This window comes from Xyrauchen texanus, chromosome 6 (genome assembly GCF_025860055.1).
Source record: "Xyrauchen texanus isolate HMW12.3.18 chromosome 6, RBS_HiC_50CHRs, whole genome shotgun sequence".
Classification (NCBI taxonomy): Eukaryota; Metazoa; Chordata; class Actinopteri; order Cypriniformes; family Catostomidae; genus Xyrauchen; species Xyrauchen texanus.
Window position 1 is genome coordinate 23,778,130 of NC_068281.1, and position 25,598 is coordinate 23,803,727.

General features: G+C 37.5%; 3 protein-coding genes across 3 annotated transcripts; 1 reads left to right on the forward strand and 2 right to left on the reverse strand.

The window, feature by feature from the left end:
- The first annotated feature begins 557 nt into the window (after positions 1 to 557).
- On the forward strand, positions 558 to 9,794 carry LOC127644788 (UPF0489 protein C5orf22 homolog). Its single transcript, XM_052128169.1, has 9 exons — positions 558 to 730; positions 950 to 1,095; positions 1,602 to 1,751; positions 2,694 to 3,120; positions 3,326 to 3,388; positions 4,449 to 4,570; positions 4,748 to 4,814; positions 5,985 to 6,124; positions 7,995 to 9,794. Exons 1-9 carry the CDS (start codon positions 662 to 664, stop codon positions 8,140 to 8,142), a joined length of 1,332 nt encoding a protein of 443 aa, XP_051984129.1. The 5' UTR covers positions 558 to 661; the 3' UTR covers positions 8,143 to 9,794.
- Positions 9,795 to 16,585: 6,791 nt separating this feature from the next.
- Positions 16,586 to 20,395, reverse strand: LOC127645674 (uncharacterized protein K02A2.6-like). Its single transcript, XM_052129357.1, is given in 1 exon segment — positions 16,586 to 20,395. A coding segment is annotated over 1 exon segment (3,810 nt).
- Positions 20,396 to 22,293: 1,898 nt separating this feature from the next.
- LOC127644790 (melanocortin receptor 4) lies at positions 22,294 to 23,274 on the reverse strand. Its single transcript, XM_052128171.1, has one exon. It carries the CDS (start codon positions 23,272 to 23,274, stop codon positions 22,294 to 22,296), a length of 981 nt encoding a protein of 326 aa, XP_051984131.1.
- Between the last annotated feature and the right edge of the window lie 2,324 nt (positions 23,275 to 25,598).

The window sequence follows — 25,598 nt, forward strand, 5'->3', positions numbered from 1 at the left end:
ATATGGAGTATGGAGAATTGTATTAATTTAATAAAATATTTATGTTCTATAAATGCACACGGATGTATTTTGTACTGTACATTTATTTATATAAGAAAGTATGTTAGTGTATATTACCGGTGACACTTTACACAATAAGGTTCCATTTGTTAGCAATAGAGAACAACACTAGTTAACATGAAATAATAGCAGTCCTTCAAAAGTTGTATAATTGTATAATGTACTTGTATAACTAAAATTAACAAAGATGAATAAATGCTGTAGAAAATACATTGTTAATTGGGCATGATAGGCCTACCTACCTTAACTAACGTTAACAAATGGAACCTTATTGTAACCATATTATTATACCTACTTTACTTATATATAATGGTTTTATATAGGTTCTTTAAATAGTATGTTGTCTAACTGCCATCGTATTGCCAATAACTCAGAATTCAAAATAATTCACTTTTACCTGAAAGTGCTTATTTCGTTACGGTACATCGTAGGAATTGAAATAGTATTGTTTTTGTTTCCACCCGGTCGAAAAATAAAGATGCACAGTGTAACACAAATAGCGGCATATACGGTATATCCTTGGGAAATCTTTCGCATATGTCTCCTTTTCTTTTCTAACTTTGACGTGAGACAGGAACTATTAACTACTCCTTTGAAAAAAATGAAGACACTCCCTCAGAAACGCGTTTATCCAAAGTTGCCCGTGTGGATTGTGGAGGACCATCATGATGTGAGTGGTTAGTTAGTACATGATTCCAGTTTCAGTCTCTGCTAACAAACTAAATAACTGCTTCAACAATAGTTATAAAACAGCATAATGTTATACTGAGGTATTTAACATTGAAGACAGATCAGTTGACTACTTAAACGTGTAAAAGTGCATTATGCCAAAATACTTGAAATGCACTTTCAGAGTTTTGTCACTTAACCCTCAGTTTACCTGCTTCAGGTTGTGCAACACATATATCGTGCCATTGGTTCTAAACATATTCCAATGAAGGATATTAAGATGATCCATTTGGACTCCCACCCTGACCTCCTTATCCCTGTCAATATGCCTGCTGATACTGTGTATGATAAAGAGACTCTGCTCAGGTGAGTTTACTAAATGTCTGTAGAGAAGTAAATGTAAATATCCAAACTGTCCAAACTTCTCAGACTAAATATCTTGTTTATTTTATTGAATGCATTGGTGAGCGTAAGGGTTGAGTCTTTTTGTTTTCACTTTGGTTGTTGATACAGTAGCCTCCTTTTGGTTAGTTAACACTGCAGGACATGCTATATTCCATCTAAAAACATTATTTTGCTAATTATTTTATCATTATAGTTCATGCATTTTTATGACCCATATTGACTGAGAGACTGCATGCAATATTTGTTCTAAAATAAAATAAAAATTCACACCCCAGGAACTAGTGAAGGCAAAAAGATGATAAAAAAATTATTAAAGCCTCAAAGGAGAAGCTAATCACTGCAGCTAAAATATACAGTTTCTGTTCTACATTGATGTAATTGTTATATTTAATGTTTTACATTTTTATATTGAATGTTTATTCAAAAGAAGTGCAAGGACATGTTATGCATCAACTAAACCTTTACAGCGAGCTGAGTATTGAGAATTGGATTATGCCAATGGTGTATGCTGGACACATATCCCACATTGCCTGGGTACATCCGTACTGGGCTCAGCAGATCAAAGAAGGGGAGCACACTATGTGCGTGGGGAGAGATTCATCCACCACCACCATCAGGTGCAGTATGCCGTACTTATTGAAGGGATATATCACCAAAAAATTCTAAATTCTGTCATAATTTACTCAATTGCATGTTCTTTTCTTTCTTCCGTGGAACAAAAAAAAGGGATTGATGTTAGGAGGAATGTTAGTTTCTGTCACCATTCACTGTAATTGCATTTGGCACTTTTTCCATACTATCAAAGTGAATGGTGACTGAAACTGTTATTCTGCCTAACATCTCCTTTTGTGTTCCACTGAAGAAAGAAAAGTCAAATGGGTTGGAACAACATGAGAGTGAGTAAATAATGACAACGTTTATACTTTTGGGTGAACTATCACTTTAACATTTCTGCAGGTCTTCACCTTGTCAGGGAATTTATTAATGTTACAATTATGTTAAATAAATAAATACTCATATATGAGTATTTATTTATATATATATATACACACACACACACCAATCAGCCACAACATTAAAACCAGCTCCTAAATATTGAGTAGTCCCCCCCAACCCACACGTGCCACCAAAACAGCGCCAACCCGCATCTCACAATTGCACAGATGTTATTCTTCTTAACACAACTGCACAGAGTGGTTATCTAGGTTACCGTAGACTTTGTCAGTTCAAACCAGTCTAGTCATTCTCTGTTGACCACTCTCATCAACAAGGCATTTCCATCCACAGAACTGCCGCTCACTGGATGTTTTTTGTTTTTGGCACCATTCGGAGTAAATTCTAGAGACTGTTGTGTGTGAAAATGCCAGGAGATCAGCAGCATCTGAAATACTCAAACCAGCCCATCTGGCACCAACAATCATGCCTCATACTCAATATTAAGCAGGTGGTTTTAATGCTGTGGCTGATCAGTGTGTGTCTGTGTGTGTGTGTGTGTATATATATGTATATGTGTGTGTGTGTATATATATATATACAGCGCAATTCTCTTTCTCTTGCAGGGTCACAAGCACAGATGATTACTTTTTGAGTGATGCCCTTTATGTTCCACTTGATCAACTGGAAAACCCTAAAGAATTACATTTAAGTGTCATTAGAGTGGATCCAGTCCACAATTCTCAGAAAAGGGATTGTGAAAATGGACAAAGCAGTGCTAAAATACCCAAAGATGCTCCTGGAAGAACTGTAGATCAAAAAGGTGTTGAACAGTCAAAATTGGACATGCCCTGCACTTCCTCTTCACAACCACGTGATAGCAGCACTGCAACAGAAAAAAGCAGTGGCACAGTCATGAAAGCAGATGAGGGGTCAATAAGCTATATTACAAACAAGCTTTTATCGGTTATAGAGCACACTGACCCTTTCATACTTGACATTGACCTGGATTTTTTCTCCTGTACGAATCCTTTCAAGGAGTTGTATACTCAGGTGGAGTTTCATAAGTTGACCCATTCTTATATTACTTTTTGTTTGTTTGCAATTGCAGTTATTCCTCTGTATTTTGTGAAATCTATATAGTGAAGGCTATTCATGACATACTGTGCTATTATCTTATATACTGTTAATATACATTTGCGTAATATGTTGTCAGGAGTGATACATGCTTTGTGTTTCCCCTGTTGTCATCTTACAGGAAGAGTATGCTCTCCTGCAAGAGTTATATTGCTTTAGCAGGCCAAAGCAGGGTCCAGATGAGGTAATGGAGGTTATGAATAAAATATTCTATAGCAAATCAAGAGGTATTGTTTACTCATGGACATAGCTAACAAAACTGTAGCAGTTGTTAGAGACCTTCTGGGGCCACGTGGAGCTAGATTTAAAGGGAAAATAAACCAATAAGCCACCAGATGTGGCACTTCGGGCATTGGGTATTTTTAAAGGAATAGTTCACCCATAAATGCAAATTCTCTCATCGTTTACTCACCCTTATTCCATCCCAGATGTACATGACTTTCTTTCATCTGCTGAAGTAATCCATAAGACTCCAGTGGTTAAATCAATGTCTTCAAAAGCTATATGATAGGTGTGGGTGAGAAACCGATCAATATTGAATTCCTTTTTTACTGTAAATTCTCCTCCCTGCTCAGTCAGTCTCCACTTGAACTTTCACATTCTTCTCCTTGTGTTTTGGTTATTAAAATTCTTCATGCATATTGCCCCCTACTGGGCAGTGAGAAGAATTTCTAGAAAAATAAGGACTTAAATATTGATCTCTGATCATCCACAGCTATAATATCACTACAGAAAATATGTATTAAAACACTGGAGTAATCTGGATTCCTTTTATGATGCCTTTATGTGCTTTTTGGTGTCAACATTTTGGCAGTTTATAGACCTACAGAGCTGAGATATTCTTCTAAAAATCTTAATTTGTGTTCTGCTGAAAAAGAAAATCATACACATTTGGGATGGTATGAAGGTGAGTAAGTAATGAGAGAATTTTCATTTTTGGATGAACTATCCCTTTAATAGGCCACACTGCATGGCAAGATCAGAGTGCAATATTATAAAATCAATGTAAAACAGCCTCAAGTGGCTTAAAGCTTTTATTAGGATTGGTGTGTCTGTGACCTGTTTTGAAAACAATTCCAATTCCATTTGGCTGTTTTAAAAATAAATATTTTTTGTGTAACTGTACAAATCCGCTGATCACTTGTAAATATTACACATGCCTTGCTGAATACAGGACATTTGTGATAAAGGAGGTACATTTAACACGGTGGCAAATAACAGTGTTTATTTGTATTGGTATTCAGGAGGAGCTCTCAGATTGCGTAGTGAGGCGCACCCACCAGCTTGAAGATCTGGAGGCTGCATTTGCTGACCTGGTAGAGGATGACAGCCAGGAAACTATAGATCGTTTAGCAGCGCACCCCGGGTATGCTTTACTGCTATCATAGTGAATGTAGAGCCCCAGGCTCTGTGCTTTTTGATTACAGCTTCATATCAGCGCATCATTGGCTTGATTGATTGCTGTATATGCATTTGATCAAGCAGATGATGACACAGCCACATGCATTGATTTTTTTTATCTTCATCTCTTTTTTTTTTACAGAATGAAATCTCTTGCCAGACTTGTACACAGCATAAAGAATCGAACTGAATCACCAGACTATGAAATGGTGAATTTGTTTGTTTGTGTGTGTGTGTGTTTGTGGACAAATGGACTATGTTTAATATGTTTAAAAACATATTAAACATAGTTTAATATGTTTATGTAAAAAACATATTAAACTATGTGTTTTGGAAAATGTAAAAATGCAGAAAGTGTTTTGTGAGGGTTAGTGGATAGAATCTATAGTTCGTACAGTATAAAAATCAATATGTCTATAGAGAATGTGCGCGTGTGTGCGTACGCAGGGATCAGCCCATTGTCCTTATTAAAAACACCTTAATAAACATACTAAATGATGAAATTCTAACTAAATTTAATGCAAGTCAAACCATAAACATATTTTTGTGTGTGTATGTGGGTCATGTGTTGTGGTGACCAGCCAACAATCCCTATGAGTAAAATTGCTCCAGAAACAAACAAAATAATGTCTTAATTAAAATAAAAAAAATGCAGAAAGTTTTCTAAGAGATGTATGTTTAGGAGCAGGGTTAGGGTATACAAATATTTATATCATATCGGTGTAAAAACAATATAAGTCAGTGGAAAGTTCACACCAAGTCAAGATAAATGAACAAACAAACGTGTATGTGTGTTTTTTTTTTTTTTCAATCATATTTGAGCTGTCTTTCATTCCACAGACCACCAAATGCTTAAAAGGGTAGTTCACTCAAAAATGTATATTCTCATCATATACTCACTTTCATGCCATCCCAGATGTGCATGACTTTCTTTCTTTATGACTTATGATGAAGTTTTTTAGAAGAATATTTCAGCTCTTTAGATCCTCATAATGCAAGTAGATGGGTACCAAAATTTTTAAGCTCCAAAATGCACATTAAGGCAGCATAAAAGTAATCCATACGACTTCAGTGGTTAAATCTATATCTTCATAAGTGATATGATGGGTGAGAAACAGATCAATATTTAAGTCCTTTTTTACTATATATTCTCCTCCCTGCCCAGTAGGGGGCGATATGCATGAAGAATGTTAATTGCCAAAAACAGAAGAAGGAAAACGTGAAGGTGAAGATTGATATAAAAAAAGGACTTAAATATTGAATTTTCATTTTTGGGTGAATTATTCCTTTAACAAAATTGCCTGCCTTGCTTTGTAGGCCCAAGACATGTCTGCAAGTGCCAGCGACTTATGTTTTTCTGCCTGTGGTGTTCCTTCTAGGTGCATCAGGCAGGCTTAACCTGTGATTACTCTGAGCTTCCTCACCACATCAGCACTGAGGAGGAGATCCAGCAAATGATAACTGCTGTGCAGCTCTTCCTGGAAGCCCTGCCCAAACCCACCATAGTCACTATATCCAGGTATGACTGTCATTAGATCACACAGAGGCCTGTTTTATATCTCCTTATAAGTACATTGGGTCCTTTAATCTGTGTTTAGTAATTATTTGTTGCTCTATTTGTTACACAGAGGTTGCACTACTAATAACCAGTAATCATTCACTATCCTTCACTTTGATAGACTGGCTTGTATATTTTCCTCATTCTGTGTTTTTACCAGTCAGTAAAATATTGTAATGCTTGGTTGATATTTTTGAGGTGATTTAAATGTGATATTGATATCACAAGACCTTCTGTGGCACAAGCTCTTTTAGTCTTAGTGTTGTGGGTTCAAGGTTTTTTTATGCTGCACTCGCAAGGATAAAAAGACTTGCAGTCACCCAATTTAATGAAAAATCACATGAATGATTTTACTCCAAATTCTAAATAATTTCTCTGACCTTACACTTTCTTCACAACAGACATGTATAAAAAAAATACCAAATAAAAACTCCCAAAAATAAGCCTTTAAAACATGTTTGCAAATGGGTCCTCCAAATGGACAATCACCCCAAGCATACCTTCATAGTTGTGGCAAAATGGCTTGAGGACAACAAAGTCAAGGTACTGAAGTGGACATCACAAAGCCCTGACCTCAATCCGAATTAAAATGTGTGTGGAGAACTGAAAAAGTGTGTGCAAGCAAGGAGGCCTACAAACCTGACTCAGATACAACAGTTTTTGTCTGGTGGAATGGGCCAAAATTCCAGCAACTTATTGTGAGAAGCTTGTGGAAGGCTACCCAAAACATTTGACCCAAGTTAAACAATTCAAAGGCAATACTACAAATACTAACAAAGTGGATGTAAACTTCTGACCCACAGGCAATGTGATGAAAGAAATAAAAGCTAAAATAAATAATTCTCTCTACTATTCTGACATTTCACATACTAAAAAAATAAATTAGTGATCCTAACTGACCTAAGACAGGGAATGTTTTCTATGATTAAATGTCAGGAATTGTAAAATTCATTTTAAATGTATTTGGCTTAGGTGTATGTAAACTTCTGACTTCAATTTTATATCTTAGATGTCCAGAACAAAATATGCCATCCAGCAGGTAAACCATGCTAAACAAATCATCATAAAAATATATATTTTTACTATTGATGGTAAAAATTTTATATATCATTGCAAAGAGGAGGATCTCAGCTTTGTAATGACACCTAGATTGAGCTTCTATTCAGAGGCCAAGATATTCAATGAAACAATAAGTATGGTGCATAAACTGTAAATAAGACAGAATATATATGGATGAGCACATCTAGATTTCTAGTGCTTTCTGCAATCTAGTGGAATGAAATAAGACTTTTCAAAGTGAGATAGAGTGAACTGAACCAGAATTGCATGCTTAGAAATTTGTGATAAAAAAAAAAACGTTTTGTTTATCATAAGTTTGTAAACACAAACAATATTATATATGAATAATTTGAGTCTTTTTTTGTATTATTATTTGCAGGGTTTTCTGAAGAAAAAAAAATGAGACACATTTTTTGCAATTAGTATACAGTGAGTGTGAATGGTGAACTTTTAAATTTGAGTGTGAAAAATTGCAGGCGGCAGCCCAAAAATTCAGCAGAGTTTAACGAGTTAAAGTAGTCCATATTACTTTTTCACTATACTCCAATTCTTCTGAAGCCATACAATAGCTTTGTGTGAGAAACTTTATTTACTGGAAAATCTTGGTCAACGTTCACCGATCATTATGAAGAAAGAGCTTTGACATTCTGCTATAAATAAAAAAGAATTTGTTACACTGAAGAAAGTCATGTGGGTTTTGAGAGATATGATGGCAAGTAAATTATGTTTTAGCTGAACTGTTCTTTTTTTAACTCCATTTTCTTTTTGTCAGGTCCAGTTTGGATGAGTATTGCCCAGGTGAACAAGTGGACTCCATTCAGAACAGTGTGCTGAATATTTTAGAGTGCCTCTTCGGCTCCTTGGATGTTCACAGAGAGTATGAATCAATACCAGCAGAGAGCACATCTCAGACCACATGAGGAGATGGGATAAAATTCAGCAGAAGCTGTGACATGTTCTTTGCCAACAGCTGCTTTCAGACTGTTGATGTTTTGAGGCTTTTAAAGCAGGGCTGAGATGTGCCGTGTGCTCTTGGTAATTGTCTGCATTAAGAGTGTGTGTAACAATGAGCTTTCTATGTATAGATGTGCAAAAGAAGGTGAGTGAGTTTCAGGCTGGGATGTGGGTTTTTAATTTAAAGCATTAGTTCACTCAGAAATAAAAATTCTGTTGTCCTTTGCCCACCTTCTTTTTTCGAAAACCTGCATGACTTTAATTCATGGAACAAAAATGTAGACATTTATAGAAGAACAACCAAGCTGCTTTTTTCCATACAATGAAAGTGAATAGTGATGTCAACTGTAGAGCAAGATTTTCAGTGAATAATGGCTTTTTTTTTTGTGCTGTTGTGTTCTTTTTTGTGCTTGACAGCCCCTGGTCACCATCCACAGTTATTGTATGGAAGTGAGATGCTTTAATATTCTGCTAATCTATTTTTATGTTCCACAAAAGAAAGTCATACAGGTTTGGAACAGCATAAGGGTGTGTAAATTATGACAGAAGTTTCATTTTGGGCGATCTATTCCTTTAAGCTTGTTTTCTGTTATTTGTTAAGTGCATTCATTCAAGACATCAGATCCTATCACTGAAGGAGTAAGCATAGAATTAAACATGGGGTTGTTCTTGTATATATTTTCTCAGTAAAAACCTGAGACCTTCATATGAATTCAGCCATTCATACCTTGTGTTTTCATACTTCAATTTGATGGTTTTATGTATGAGTTTAGAATTGGAGGGACATTGTTTCTAAGAGAGCACATTTCTCCCCCTCCTGTGTGGCCCTCTTCAGCCTAGACTGTCTTTGTCTGAAGCAGTTACCAATTCATCTGAGCTTTGTACTTGCCACTGCTCTTCTTATCGCTCCACACCCGCAGACTTCTAGACTACCCTAAATATGCCTGACCTGACTTTAAATTTCCCAGGATGATGAACAATTCTTGTAAGGCTTATTGTGTCTGTCTTTGTTCTGTAACTCTCAGTAGGAATTTATACTGTGGAATTTGTTTTGTTTTCCCTCTGGTACTGATATCTCTATTTATGGTGTTTCATTGTTGCGATTTGTGATTTATCACTCAAATACATTTCTTACACTTACACAGGAAGAAGTGCAGGATAGCAGCTTGACAATGTATTCAGGCGAAGAATGTGGTGTTACATAAACTCATAGTCAATAGTTCTACAAAGTTATAAAGAATTCAAATGATTACATCACACCAGCACTATGGATACCAAGGATGTAAGAGGAGATGCTGGTTCTAGGCACTACTACTGGTCACTTAAACAGCACCGGCTGAACAGTTGCCTAACTAATCAGTAGCGACAGTGGCTCTAAAAAAGTAATAGGAGGGCTGCTGGTCTAAATCCTGTTTAAAAGAGATATTTGCACTGCCATGCTGCCCTTGAGATGACAGCACCCCTAACACTGCCCTACCTTTTACTATGTTTTCAAAACACCCTCTTCAATAATGGCTAAAATGAAATCTTTGTCATGCATTGGCCCATTTGGATTTGTGTATAATGTGTTCCTAATAAATAATTTTTAATGCATACCTGAAAAAGGATCATGCAAAGCTCAGCAAGATGTCTCTGTGTGAACTGATTTTTTTTTAGTTGTAGATGATTTGAAAAAATTCTATGCCAGGAAATGCTAAACAATACTACAGCGGTTCTCTTCAAAGCTGCATATTATTTGTGGAAAACAGCTATTACAAATGCTCCATGGGTATACCAAAATAGTTTTATTCAATTTACTTTAGATAAATACATGCTCCCATGATGAATTAATATGGCCTGCCCTTTTAGATGCTCTCAAGAGAACAACCATGACGTTTGGAGGCTTTCTCTTCCCAACCAAATATCCACCATTACAGCAATCTCATACTAAATAATGAGTCCTCTAACATTAGTTCGGGTAAATGCCTTGCACAGAATAGCAGAAAGCACAGCTGAATATCAAAATTGATTTTGACCCACAGTGCAACCAAAAGAGTGGCACTGACAAGTTTTTCCCTCTTGTCTCATGTATGCAAAGCACGAATCTAATGCAATGAATCATTAGAGATTTGATTTAGAATATTTTCATTTTTTAAGTCCCATTTAAAAAAATATTTACTTCCAGAAATATTTACTCTAGTATTAGTTTTCCCCAAAATTAAAAGTCTGTTCTTGATTACTCGCCCTCATGTAATTCCAAACAATTATGACTGACCTTTTTCAGTGGAAAAAAACAAAAGGTGATTTTTTTTTTTTTAAGAACATTCATGCAACTCTTTTCCATATAATGAATTCCAATAAGGACTGGGGCTGTAAAGTTACAAGATTACAATTTTTCTTTTTTAATAAAAGTATAAGATAGCTTTATGTAAGTAAAATTCTTACATTTAATATGTTATTCATTACAGAAGTAGTGGTCTAATTATTCATTGTTCTATTTGTTAACTATGAATCAGATAATCCAGTTCACTAAAAAGGTCTGAATGATTTGTTCACAAATGGACTGATTCGGTTGTTGAGTTCAACTCACTAGAGGGGAAGATCATCTGTGAAAACAACTTAAATGTTGGTCTTTCACACTTCAGAATACTATTGAGTCCAATGGAGCTTGGCAGCCCCATTCTCCTTTCATTGTATGTAAAAGAATGGCCTAAAATATAAATCTTTTGTGTTCTATGGAAGAATGAAAGTCATGAGTTTGTAATGACATGAGGGTGAGTAAAATAAATGACAATTTGCATTTCTGGGTGAACTGTTCCTTTTTTGTCATTTGAGTAGCAAGCCTGGGGTTTTCAATGAAAGGGAAAAAAGTAGTGACTTTTGAAAGCATCAGAAAGGTTTTGAGCTTCATGTTGTGCTTGATTGGGTCAGTGTTGTAGTGTTACTGTGAGTGTTCTCATCTGCAATACATATCAAAACAATGAGATGCAGGCAGGCAGGAACACACCATTCCCACAGCGTTTATGCTCACTAATGGACAAATTTTATTCATCTCATTCCCTATTGTCCTGCTAAGTAATCACATAAGGCAAAAATAGGCTTGCCTCATGCCTTTCAGTTGGTAACCGTGGTTGTGAATATCATCTTACACCATTAGCCTTGTTATCTTGCAAGTGTAATTAAAACTGGGTCCCATTTTCATGGTTCATTTAGTTTAGAAAAATGTAAATGCATTTCCTTCATTTTACATTTGTTCCCTTCTGAACGGTTCCTAAAAATTAATGATGCACAGTTCTTTCAATGAAGTTACGAAGAGCTTTTGGCATTAGAAACTCATGGGTAATTTTTGGCAATGCTGTTGTAGCCTGTTAAGATATTGCAAAGAGTAATTGTTTTTATTTTATTTTCTTTACATTAGGCACGACTCACTACATTCAGATTTGCCAGGGCAAACAGGAACTATGTACATACTGTATATTAATGGAAAACATTTATTTAAATGTTTTTCTGATGTCTCATATCTTTTCTTTTTTTTTTTTTTTTATGTTTACACACTTAACCATGCTTTTAATGTAATTTCTTTTTTTTTTTCCTGTTTTCATTCATTTAACTAATTCTGTTGTAAACCAAATCTGCCCATCTCAGTATGCCTGAAACACAGGTGCTTATTCTAATGCAGTGCTGCCATCACCACATTGAGTGCAGGAGCCAGTTTAGCTCAGTTTGTCGAATATGTCATCGTGGTGAACAGCCTGACTGAGTCCAGATGGATGACAGTGTTATCACACAGGTCTGGTATATTGTCATTCATCAAATGTCTGTATGTAGACAGATGTATGCCCTCTACCCAGCAGAATGGTAATGGAGTTGCTTGTCAGGTATTCAGATTGCACTTAGTGATTCAATTTGATGAGTCGGGTAGGATATTTGATCAAAGGCAGAAGTTGCATAATGTTTACATTTACTTTAAAACTGGAATTCCCAAAAAACCTCTCGAATCAAAACAGTGTCAGACATTCCGTAATTAATTTTGGTTATAGCAAATTAATACCTTTGAATACTCTAGGAGGGGCTATTTCAGTTATTGTTGTCAAAGCTATAAATAAAGAGCACAAAACATATTTACCAGTAAAAAAAAAATCAGATTTTTGTACATTGCTTTAATTGCCCATTCTTTCTTAAAAATAAATAAATAAAAAGAATGAAATTACTAAATTTACTAATAACTTAGTCATATCTGACCAGATACTAAATAGTAGTCATTTACAAATGAGTTCATGTTTTTGTGAGGAAGCCTCATTTACAGAGACATGGCCATGGGCTGTGAAGCTAATATATCAATACCCATGCTCAATTACAGGCAATCAATTAGAGTGAGACAAACAGGAGAATTAGACCTAAAGCCCTCACATTTCTCCCTGCAATTACGGAGGAAAGAGATTGCACCCATTTTATATATTTGTATTTCCATTTCCAAGTTTCTCAGAATGGTCTATTCATGTACACATAGGAAGCATTTCCAGAAGCACTTACCATGTAACATGAGTTTAGATAAAAGGAAGCTTTTATTCAGCGACCTGACAGTGACATGGAAGCGAAGACATTATTGTTAATGCACTTTTTCTTGGAATTTATATTCATTTCAACATGAGTTACATGAATGGATTTTGGAAGATGTCAAATCAAACTTTATCAGGAGACATTTCTTATAAAGAAAGAAGAAAGTCCAAGGAAGCTTTGTGTCAAACTAATCAATTGATAGAGCTGACTTTTGTTCAGTTATGTTCAGTGACTTTATTACAGTGACAATTTGTCTTTGACTTCACCATACACAATAAAAATCACCAGCACATCACATAAAACAGCATAGAAAAAATCAAACAAATATAATCCACTAAAAGGATACCTTCTGCAGGCATATTCAAATGCCTACCCACATATTTACACACATAAACAGCTACACGTTTAATAATCTGACTGCATTTGGCACAAATGACATTTGATACACATTCTTGATAGCCTGCGGTTGCCTAAAACTCCTCCCTGAGGATAATAACTGAAAGTGACTGTGTAGAGGATGGATAAGATCTTCTATAATCATCAAAACATTTTTTTTACTTAGGATATATATATATATCCTATTTAATTGAGTCGCCTTTGTGTCTTACCTAAAATTTTACTTGCTACATTAAAAACTTTAGACAACTTTGCTTTGTTTTTTTACAATCCAGTTTCCATACCACATGGTCATATTGAAAGACATAATGCTTTCCACAAGATTCTTATTAACCATTTCTAAAATGTCTTTACTTGCACCAAAGTGACCTCCTAATAACATCTATGCATTGCTTTTTAAAAAACATAATCTGTTTTATCAGTAAAATTATGATGACTATCTATGCATGTTCCCAGATTTTTAAAACGGCAAACTATTTCTACAAGGTGCACATCAAGTATTAAAGGTTCTACTTGTTCAGAGATTTCCTGCTTCTTGCTTGTATCAACTTATTCTTTGTTATTATTCACATTACTCTTGTGCACTCAACCGACACCAATTCTGGAGGGAATTTACGTGATTATAGTAAATATTATTTATTTCTGTACCTACATGCAAAAGGCAGACAAGTGCCATGTCATCTGCATATGTAATTAAACTAAAATGCGCATCCTGAATTTTAAATTCATTAGTATACACTGAGAATAGTAAAGGTGACACTATGGTTCCCTGTGGTGAACCTGTGTTCAAAATAGTTGTCTTTGTCAATTTACCATTAACGAAAAACTCTTTGTGGACGATTGGAAAGAAAATCTCTGATCCACCAGTTGAGGCCTCCATTAACCCATAAATCAAGTAATCTCTGTAAGAGACTGTCTATTTTCATTGTATTAAATGCTGAACTAAAATCTATAAATACAATTCTAACATAATTTGTTGTCTGCTGTATATCTTCAGCAACTAAATTACATAAAGTTAAAGTTGCATCATCAGTACCCCTTACTCTTTTATATGCAAACTGTAGGGGGTATGCATTTGTAGTTACAGAGGACAATATGTGTTTCGTTAAAACCTTTTCCATGCATAAGCACAAAATAGACATAAGTGCAATGGTTTAGAATCATTTAACTGAGTAGCACCCGAATTTTTCAGTACAGGAACTATATTTGATAATTTCCAAGATCTGGGGTCTGTTCTCTTATCTAACAAAAGTTGAAACAGCTGGGTAAAAACCCCAGTCTACTGAAAAACACAGTCCTTTAACACTCGCCCCTTCAACCCATCAGGGCCTGGTGCCTTTTTAGGCTTAATGCTGGAGAGGCTGACTGCGATTTCATGCTCTTTAAGAATAATGGGCTCATATGTTGGAATTTTAAGGCACACACTGTCACATTCAAGTAGTGCACTTCCCAATGTTAAACCTACTAGAATATATTCAGATCATCTGCAAATGATGCACTATGTAAATGATATCTTTGTTTTCTACTCTCTCTTCCCATCATAGTGTTAAGACCTTCCCATGCCTGCTTTGCATTACCCATACAAACTTTTTCGTTGTTCTTATATTTTAACTTGGCTTTCTTAATTTTTCCCCTGCATTCCCTTTTCTGTCTAACCAAATTGTAATCACATTTGAGAAAAGAAAACATTTTTGCATGGACACATTTTAGGGTCTTGCAGACTATTTTTGTTTGTACACAACTGCTTCACAAAAACGTTAGACATAATGGTGTCAGTTATATCATGAGCATTATCACATTTAAAGATTAATTTTCTGCAACCAGAGAGAAACGAACACCTGTATACTGTTGCACAAACAGTGAAATAAAATCTGTATTTTGTCTTGAATATATTTCTCAAAAAAGTTACATTTAATTGAGAATTAAAATTGATATAAACACTTGTTTTCAGGGAATATATCTTTAAGTTTAAATTCCTTACTCCACTGGCAAAACGCGCAATTAAATATATTGATGTTGATGCATGAAACAAAAAAAATATTCTTTAAAAACCTGAGACTTATTTTCATGCTTCTCAAATTCGTTTTAAAGACGTTCAGATAGATAAAGTAAAAAAATAAAAAAATAAAATACGGAATAGAAAATTATTGTAGATGGGAAGAGTTTGTTTTCTACATAACTTTTTTAGGACATGCAGAACATATAAAAACAACTGACAATGAGTGCCGTTTAAAAATATGCAGCATATTTAATAATAAAGTAATGTGTTAGAATATGCGATTAATAAGGTATCGTCTTCTCTAGACATTGTAAATAAATGTGACAGTAACCCACATTCGAAGATGGTGGTGAACCCATTTATTTGAACAAACATACACACAGCAGTTAGCAAGTGAGTGAAGCACGAGCAGATCGATTCAGGAAACAAACAACAGTACTTGTTGGTGGTGGTTATTGTATTTGCAGGTTGAAGTGTTATTTCGGCTGGATAATCACATTAGAGACTTGGAATAAACTTCGGAATATCGCTGGAGAGACATCGTCGCGGTAGCACGCTGGCACGGCGTCTGACGGTGAGTGAGTCTTCATACGGTGATGATTCGAGAGTGGAGAGTTATATAGAGGAGCTGATTGACATGGTGACTGGAGGCAGGTGAGGGTGATTAGTATTCGGGTGAGAGGGAAGGTTGAGTGTTTGTGGCGGGAAGGTTAGGTGGATCCGTGACTATGTGGATAAAAGTTAAATTCTAAAGTGTTACAAGTATGTGCGGTTGTTGCAGGCCATTTTCACCAAAGACTGCAAATTAACTTTGTTTCAAAGGGATATGTTTCCATCAGGCTGTTTCTTACATTTAGCTAATTCTTTTGCTGAAAATATTTGTAGGACCAGGAGGATCCCTTGGGCTTACAAATGGGAAATAGCTCTTAATTAGTCAGCAGTCCAGGCATGTAAAAAGGGCACACGTGTAACCCATGTAATAGAGGAGAAGAAGGCCTGAATCAACAAGCCTTTACCTGAGAGGAAATGTATGCAAACACTGGCAGTTCATCTTGTCTTAAACTCTGCCACTGTTCTACTTCAGCAAACTATATTATGTCTGCATCGATATGCTATAATAACATATATTATTCAGAGTATACACGAGGGGAAACCGGAGACACGTCTGCACTGTTTATAGACTGGTTTTTAATCGGCACATTGCAACATCAACAACCAACAGTACGGGGGTGCCCTCTAGTGGCCATCAGGTATTGTAACATCAACCCAAATACATTACATCTCTCCCTCCTTAATTCAGTCTACCCCGTGTTTTTCTTTTGAACATAATAACCTCCATTTCTTAAGGAATAACAGTTAGGAGTCCACAATTAGTAGACCACCCTCAAGCAATATTAAGTGACATGTCAACTCAACTACTCACTCACAAGTAACACTTTAAACACATTCAACTGTGTATAGAACCTTTACACATTTTATAGGTCAAGTCTGTTAGGTGGTTTACGGGTTCTAGCAGGAAATCTTCTCACATTTGGGGAAGAAGCAGTAGCTGGCTCAACAAGCTTGGTTACCTGCTGATCTAAAGCATTTGGTTCGGTGTCATTGGATGTTAAAGGCAGTTCTTGCCCCTTAACATCCAGTGTTTGTGATGTACTGTTCTCTGATGACAGTGGTTCTGTGTTTTCTGTAATTTCTGGGTGACAGTCTAACATTTGATCTGCATGTCTTTTCCAGCTTTGTGAACCGTCCACCTGAACCGTGTACGACACTGGTCCTGACTGAGAAGAAACAGTACCGGTTTTCCACTTCTCCTCTCCCCGTCGATAATCTCTGACCAGCACTGAATCACCCACCTTGAAGTCTCTGTATTTGGCATGGAGCGCACGGTAAGAACATTGAACTTTTTGTGCTTGCTCCACAGTCAGTTTCACACTTGGTTTCAGTAGATCCAGCCGTGTTCTCAATCTGCGATGCAAGAATAACATAGCAGGTGTTTCTTTTGTCGTGCTATGTGGTGTATTCCTGTACTGTAACAAGAAAGAGTCTAATCTCTGCTGTAATGGTACTGGTTCTTTGGATGCTTTCAGTGAATGTTTAAAGGTCTGAACGAAACGCTCAGCCAGCCCATTGGTGGCTGGATGGAACGGTGCAGAGCGAACGTGTTTAACACCATTTGTTTTCAGAAAACATCCAAACTCCTCTGAAGTAAATTGTGGGCCATTGTCGCTAACTAGTGTTTCAGGTATACCGTAGCGACTGAATAACCCACGCAGCACTTGAATTGTCTTGGAGGAAGTTGTCGAATCCATCACATGAACTTCTGGCCATTTTGAGTGTGCGTCAACAACTACCAGAAACATTCGTCCTTCAAATGGACCAGCAAAGTCGATGTGGATTCGGTGCCAAGGAGCTTCTGGCCATGCCCAGGGATGTAGAGGTGAGAGACATGGAGATTTTTGATTTTGTTGACAGGACATGCATGTCTTTGATTTTTCCTCAATTTGTGGGTCAATATTTGGCCACCAGATGTAGCTACGTGCACCTGGATGTCCTGTGTGTAAATCCTCCAACACTCGTTGTCTCAGATTTGATGGAACGATAACTCGTTGTCCCCACATCAGACAGTCCTGCATCAGAGAGAGTTCCTCCTTCCTTGTGAGGTATGGTTTTAGTACATTTTCTGAGTCTTTTGCAGATGGAAATGATCCAGTGGATACCATCTCCTTCACACGACAGAGGATTGGGTCTGCTCTGGTTCCTTTACTGATGTCGCTGCTACACACTGGAAGTGCATCCATTTTCCTAATGAGGTAAGCGTCCACTGCATCTTTCCTGTCTCTGTGTTGTACAGGCAGTGGCAATCGCGATAATGCATCTGCATTCCCATGGTCAGTAGCACTTCTATGTTGAATTGTGTAGTTATGTGCAGCCAGCAGAAGTGCCCACCTCTGAAGTCTTGCAGCAGCCATGGATGGAGTTGCTTTATTAGGATGGAGTATGGTGGTAAGTGGACGATGGTCTGTTAATAATGTGAAGTGACGTCCATATAGATAAGTATGAAACTTCCTTACTCCAAAGATGATTCCTAGTGCTTCACGTTCTAGTTGCGCATAGTTTTGCTCAGGTTTACTCAGAGTTCGGGACGCAAAGGCTATGGGTCTTTCCTGCCCATCCGGCATCCTGTGGGAAAGTACGGCTCCCACCCCGTACGGTGAAGCGTCACAGGCTAAACGAACTGGGAGTCTGGGATCTTAATGTGTGAGTACACTGGGTGTTAACAGCTGTGTTTTAGCATCTTGAAACGCTTTCTCACACTCCGGCAACCACTTCCATTTTACATCCTTGTGTAACATTGCATTCAGGGAGTGAAGAACTGTGGCCATATTTGGCACAAATCTTGCATAATAATTAACCAGTCCCAAAAAAGATCGAAGTTGGTTAACATTAACAGGAGCTGGTGCTTTGGCGATGGCACGCAGTTTGTCTGGGGACTTGTGAAGCCCTGATGCATCGATCACATGTCCCAAATACTCCAATGAAGTTTTGAAAAACTCACTCTTCTCTCTTTTCACACGAAGTCCGCATTTCTCCAGCCGACTCAACACAGCCTCCAGGTTAGCTAAGTGATGAGCATTGTCTTTTCCTGTGACCAGGATATCATCCAAAAAACAATGTACACCTGATAGTCCTTGTAACACTTGTTCCATGACACGTTGAAATATCGATGGAGCTGAAGTGATGCCGAACGGTAATCTGTTGTATACAAACATCCCCTTGTGGGTTGTGATGGTAAGATATTTACGTGAATCTTCATGCACAGGAACCTGCAAGTAGGCATGTGAAAGATCTAGTTTGCTAAATCTCTGTCCCCCAGCCAGTGAAGCAAACAAATCTTCAATTTGGGGTAATGGATAGTGTTCTGCACACAGAGCTGGATTCACTGTTATTTTGAAATCGCCACAGATCCTAACATTGCCACCTTTTTTTATTACAGGTACAATCGGGGTTGCCCATTCACTGAATCGCACAGGTGAAATGATTCCTTGTTTCAGTAAGCGATCGATTTCTTCTTCCACCTTAGGTCTGATGGCATACGGTACCACTCGAGCTTGGAAAAATCTTGGTTGGGTTCCCGGTTTCAGACTTAAGGTAGCTGTATACTTATTGAATGTCCCTAGATCTTCTCTGAATACTTTGGCGTACCTTTTTAAAAGACTGTCAAATGTCCCTTCATTAACTTGATGCACTGCTCGTACAGTTTTGATCTCACGCCAATCTAGACGAATTCTGCGAAGCCATTCTCGTCCCAACAGAGGAGCTGCGTTTCCTGTAACAACATACAAGGGTAAGCGTACGCTTTGTCTGTTTAGCTTGACACGCACTTTGATGACGCCTTCTGGCGGAATGACTTCACCTGTATATGTCTTGAGAACAACGTTCGTCCGGCGTAGTCGAACATGACTCCGTTTATCTCTGTACAGTTCACTTGAGATAATGGAAACCGCCGCCCCTGTATCCACTTCCATATCAATTGGCAATCCCTCAATTTTTGGTTGTACTTTTATCACCGATGACACTAAATCAGTTCCACTTTTCATTTTGTTCACCCGTGGAGAATTGTGCAGTGTTGCTGTCACTTTGTGTAGTGTCAGTTCTGTATCCGTGTCCGAATTTGTCTCTTCCTCACTCTTTTCCATATTAGCATCCACTCTGTGAATTGGTCTTTTCTTGGTCTGTCCCTTCCATTTTGCACTTTTCCCTTTTACAGTAGTTCTAAGTGTTTTCTCCTCTGTCTTATTACCTTTACACATACGTGAAATGTGGCCTTTCTTCCCACACTTGTGACACACTTGATCTTTGTAAAAGCACTCACTTTGGATATGATTGGACTTTCCACATCTATAACATTTCTCTTTGGACGATTCTGACGACAGAGACATGGCATTTACCTTCAATGAGTTGCTCAAGTGCTGTGATTCTCTAGATACAGCCTCCATTGACATCGCTATATCCACAGCCTTTTTATACGTGAGCTTCGATTCAGTCAATAGTTTCCTTTGTATTGACTCGCTACTCAGGCCACACACGAATCGGTCTCGCAGTGCGTCATTTAGATTGTCGCCAAACTCACAGTGCTCCGCCAGTTTCTTTAACACTGCCACGTATTGTGCGACACCTTCCCCCTCAGCTTGATTTCGTTTGTGAAATTTGAACCTCTCTGCAATCACAATGGGCCTGGGGGTAAAATGTGCTTGGAGGGTGTTCACAATCGCATCATATTCCATAGTCCCGGGCTTAACTGGTGCAATGAGACTACGCAAAAGTCCATAAGTCGACGCCCCCATTACACTGAGAAAAACTGGTACTCTTTTTTTTTTTTTTTTTTTCTTCGCTAATGTCATTAGCCTCCACAAAGTGTTCAAAACGTTCAACATACGTAGGCCATTGCTCACTTGCCTCGTCGAATGCCTCGACCTGTCCGATGATCGTAGCCATCCTTTTCGCTCGACCGATGACTCGATAATTTGGCAGTGGGAACTTTATTCTCGTCGCCAATTTATGTTATGTCTGCATCGATATGCTATAATAACATATATTGTTCTGTTGTGTTTCAGAGTATACACGAGGGGAAACCGGAGACACGTCTGCACTGTTTATAGACTGGTTTTTAATCGGCACATTGCAACATCAACAACCAACAGTACGGGGGTGCCCTCTAGTGGCCATCAGGTATTGTAACATCAACCAAAATACATTACATATATTCTTAAGAATCTGGGTATGTTCATGTATCTGTTCATATTTTATTACCTGTTGATTATTTGGATGTTTAGATATTAAGTTGGAGTTAGAAGGAAATATATATGATTTTACAGTGGGAAATCTATAAATCATGAAAGCTTTGGGGATGGTCAAATTGATATAAATCCTTTTTTAGTTGCACTGGTACATGACAGGCTATTCAGAACAATGGTTCAACTTCAAGGCAGACTGGCAGAATAATGAGCTAGAAGAGCTTGAAATCCAATCTTCTCCTAGATGATGTGAACTATACAAATTTACATTTTGAGCGTCATTGTGCTGAAGATGAATTAAGGTACAAATGACCACAGAACTGGACCCAATCTAAAGTAAACCATGGCATAAGCTGAAGTGGAACATGGGAAGTAAAGACATATTCCACTTCAATATGTTGAAGAAAATCTTTTGAGGCACAGATGCATATTATAATGTTTTTTTTATTTGTATTGTAATCACAGTTAAATGGTATTACAAACAATTTTATACAATTATCTTAACTTATAAAATATGAAATTGATCATGAAATTACTAAACACTCAATTAATCATGCAACAATGATCTTGCTTGGAGAATTGCATAAGAGCATAGTTGCCAGATATAATGCAGGTGCTTGAATTATCGAATCACAACACAGTCTCATGAATATTCTTTTATGAAATGTTTTTAAATATTGGTGATTTGTCACATTTTTAATATATCTTAGTCAGCATATAAAATGAATGTGACTGGTATAAATAAATATACACTTCACGTTCTATGAATGAAAAAATACTAGCACTGACTAAATCATTAACATAAGCATGAAGTATGGTTGGGCAAAGGCATCCTAACACATTTTTATGGTGCTTGCATTTGGCATCAAATAATGTGCACAGTATGTCCGCATAGCAAGCCACTGCACTATAATCAGATTAACATTCTCAGCATCATCCAGCAATTGTTGCTAAGCACTGTCTTGCAAGGCATATCAACATTTTACAATTAGCCTTTAGTGCCTTAACAACAATAAAAACGATTCCCACTTTATATTTTTTTTGTCATTCATCTTTAGTCTTTAACTACTTTGTTCATTCAAACATTATGCATTTGATACAGTGTTACTTATTGTGTATGTATTGTTTAGCTAAACTCATGCAAAATTTGCATTTGCTTCAACCAGGGTTGGGGAACAGGTAAGGAGGTAAAGGAAGGGTCAGGGGTTAGTGGTAGGGTTAAGGGTTAAGGTTAGGGTCAAACATGTAATTAGAGATGCAATTCAATGTGACTAAACATATACACAATAGGTCAACTAAAAAATAAAATGATTAATTCTTTTAATGTAAGTACATAGACACATAATACAAAAAGTGACCAAAAAACTTACACCATAGACTGTACAAGCTTACACACAGAGTGAGTTCAATCCATACCAACAGCAGCAGATCTCCTTGAAGGTCTTCCTCATTTCTTGGCTCCTGAAGGCATAGATGAGAGGGTCAATGACCGAGTTGCACATAATGAGAATTAGATACATGTTGAAATGTGACATGAAGCAGACACAGTAGGGGTTCCGTGGGCAGGAGATCATGAGGATAAGGTGCAAGAAGAACGGAGCCCAGCAAACCACAAACACTCCCAGCAGGATGGTAATGGTGATGGCTCCCTTCATATTCGCTGCCTGCCAGATTGGGCCATTACCAGTCAGGGCGGCAATGCGCTTCATATGCAGCCGGGCAAGGAGAAACATGTGGACGTAGAGTGAAGCCATGAGAGCAAGCATGGTAAAGAACATGCTAATTAGGCAGATAAGAACAGTTGCACTCTCTGAGTACACAATAAAGAGCACACCGGAGACTGTGCAGAAGGTCCAGATGCAGGTGATGATGATACCTGCCCGCCGCTGGGTCATGATGTTGTGGTACCTCAAAGCATAGAATATTGTGATGTAACGGTCCACTGCGATTGCTAACAAACTCCAAATGGAGGCTAACAATGAGCTGCAAATCATTGAGTCAAAAATGTTGTCCATGTTCTTGATAATGCTCTCACGATTGGTCAGATTGCCCCCCGTAATGAGTGCCATGACCACTGTTTCAGAAGCATTAGAGACACTGACCAGCAAGTCTGCTACAGCCAGGCTGCAGATGAAGAAGTACATGGGAGAATGAAGGTTCTTGTTCTTGATAATTGCAGCAATCACCAGAATGTTCTCCAGGAGACTGACAAGCCCAAGTGTAAGGAACACCTCTGTGGAGATGAGAAGCTGCTCATAGCATCCAGAAGTTGATCCCCTCTCACCCTGAACAGGCTTACCCACTGGCAAAGCTCCTTGACTGTGATTCCGATAAGAATGATGCAGTCCATGATGGTGTGAGGTGTTCATTTCCGAAAATATCCGTAGCCGATGTTTTGATCTATATCTAACTCAGTCCCACATCTCCTGCTGAATTCATCAGTCAGGCAGTGTCACATTACACATCATTCAGCATGATGATCAAAGTGTATTTAGAGGTTCAAGCATCTATTCATCCCTCACCTCAATAAATCTTTCTCTAAAGCAGCAGAAGTCAAACAATGGGCTGGCAAAAGAGCCCTCTTTGTTCAAAAATGTAAGAAAATTAAATGCAGACAGAGAAAAGAGAGCATGGGAGTGAGCGAGAACAGACTGAATGTGGAAGCGCTGACTCGGAGTGAAAAAGCAACATGCAGCATACAGTGAGTGAGGCACACACTCACAGAGCGCTTCCAATACTTGGCAGGCTGGCGGGTGATATCCTCTAGTCCTCACAGCCACTGTCTGGCATGGTAAGTACTGACTCCGCCTCCAGCTCTCTCTGCCAATCAGAGACTGCTTTTATAGGTGAATGTAGTCTAAAGGCCTATTCACACCATAACTGAGACCAATTTGCAAGACAAACTGTCAACAAATGTATGCTCATACTGAAACCAAAACAAATGAAATTAAATGACCTTTTGGCATTAACAAAAGCATTTTTAACCGTAAGGCATATATTTACATGCTTATTTATTTCATTAGTCCCTTTCCCACCTACAGTCCCGGTACTTTACCTTTAGTAACTTTCAAGATGAGAACTCTTAAGAGGAACAGCACACTTGAGGAGACTTAACCCCCATTGTGATGTCCCCTAGTGCTGACCATTTATCTGTGAAAATTTTGTGCATGTGTGATTCAAGAGAAACGACACAAACAAAATGGCAGAGGATGCTAGGATTCGAGCTACACTTTTGTTCGAGTTGTTTTGAACAAGCTGTTGCTGCATCCGAAAATGTAGGCAGCTGCCTAATCAGTTAATGGCTTAAATGACAGTGTTTTTGAATGAATGGAACTCTTAAGGTAACTGGTCTCAGAACAGTTTGAAAAGCACCTTTTTACATCCTACCTCTTTATACAGCCTCCAAAGGCAGCATTTTCCAGTTTTCAGATGGAGTTTGTGTGTTTAGGTTACAGTGTACAATTGGTGCTTGCTGTGCAGTGTCCTGAAGCCGGAGTGAGTTGAGAGATGAGGTGGTCATCCTGTTCAACCAAGCAGCACACGCTGAACTACGAGGAAAACATGTTGAAAATGCACTATAATCCTTTTTCTCAACACAATCTTTTACAATAAAAGGCTTTTATGACTCAAATAATAAACTGTCTGAACTACTCACTCACTGACTTAAAAAAAGATGTCTTAAGGAATAGTTCACCCAAAAATTTAAATTATCTCATCGTTTACTCACCATCATGCCATCACAGATGTGTGTGACTTTCTTTCATCTGCTTAACTCAAATGAAGATTTTTAGAATAACTTCTCCACTGTTTTGGTTCATACAAAGCAAGTGAATGGGTGCCAAAATGTTGAAGCTCCAAAAATCGCATAAACCAGCTTAAAAGTAATCCATATGACTTCAGTGGTTAAATAAATTTCTTCAGAAACTATATGATAGGTGTGGGTTAGGAACAGATCAATGGTTAAGTCCTTTTTTACTATAAATTATCCTCCCTGCTCAGTCAATCCATACTTTAACTTTCACATTCTTCATGCATATCACCACCTACTGGGCAGAGGGAGGATTTTCTAGCAAAAAATTACTTCAGTATTTATCTGTTTCTCACCCACAACTATCAAACCAATTCTGAAGATATGTATTAAAACACTGGAGTTTTATGCTGCCTTTATGTGGTTTTCAGAGCATCACAATTTTGGCACCCATTCGCTTGCATTGTATGGACCTACAGAGTTGAAATATTCTTCTAAAAATCATAATTTGTGTTCTGCAGAAGAAATAAATGATGTTCGGTACTGAGAATGCTGACAAAAACCTGTTTGGAACCAAACACAGTCAGGATATAGGCCTATATTTAAAAAATATGAGGTATCAACACATTTCAAAATTATTTGATAAAGAAATATTTTATTAAATTCAGAAGGCTTTCAGATACATTGAAAGTTTACACTTTTGGGCGAGAGTTTTAAAAAGTCTATATAATAGAATTATGGGCAATTTTCTTGTTTGAGTTCTTAATATAGTTAATATGGGGATAGTTCTCTCAAAAATGAAAGTTCTCTAAATATTTACTCTCCCTCATGCCATCTCAGATGTTTATGACTTTCTTTCTTCTACTGAACACAAACAAAGATTTTCAGAAGAATATCTCAGCTCTGTAGGTCCATACAATACAAGTGAATGGTGGCCGTAACTTT

Coding starts and splice junctions, on each gene's coding strand:
- LOC127644788 (XM_052128169.1), top strand. CDS start 662: ATGAAGACACTCCCTCAGAAACGCGTTTATCCAAAGTTGCCCGTGTGG. Junction 1,096..1,601: donor GATAAAGAGACTCTGCTCAG/GTGAGTTTACTA, acceptor AAACCTTTACAG/CGAGCTGAGTATTGAGAATT. Junction 4,571..4,747: donor CGTTTAGCAGCGCACCCCGG/GTATGCTTTACT, acceptor TTTTTTTTACAG/AATGAAATCTCTTGCCAGAC.
- LOC127644790 (XM_052128171.1), bottom strand. CDS start 23,274: ATGAACACCTCACACCATCATGGACTGCATCATTCTTATCGGAATCAC.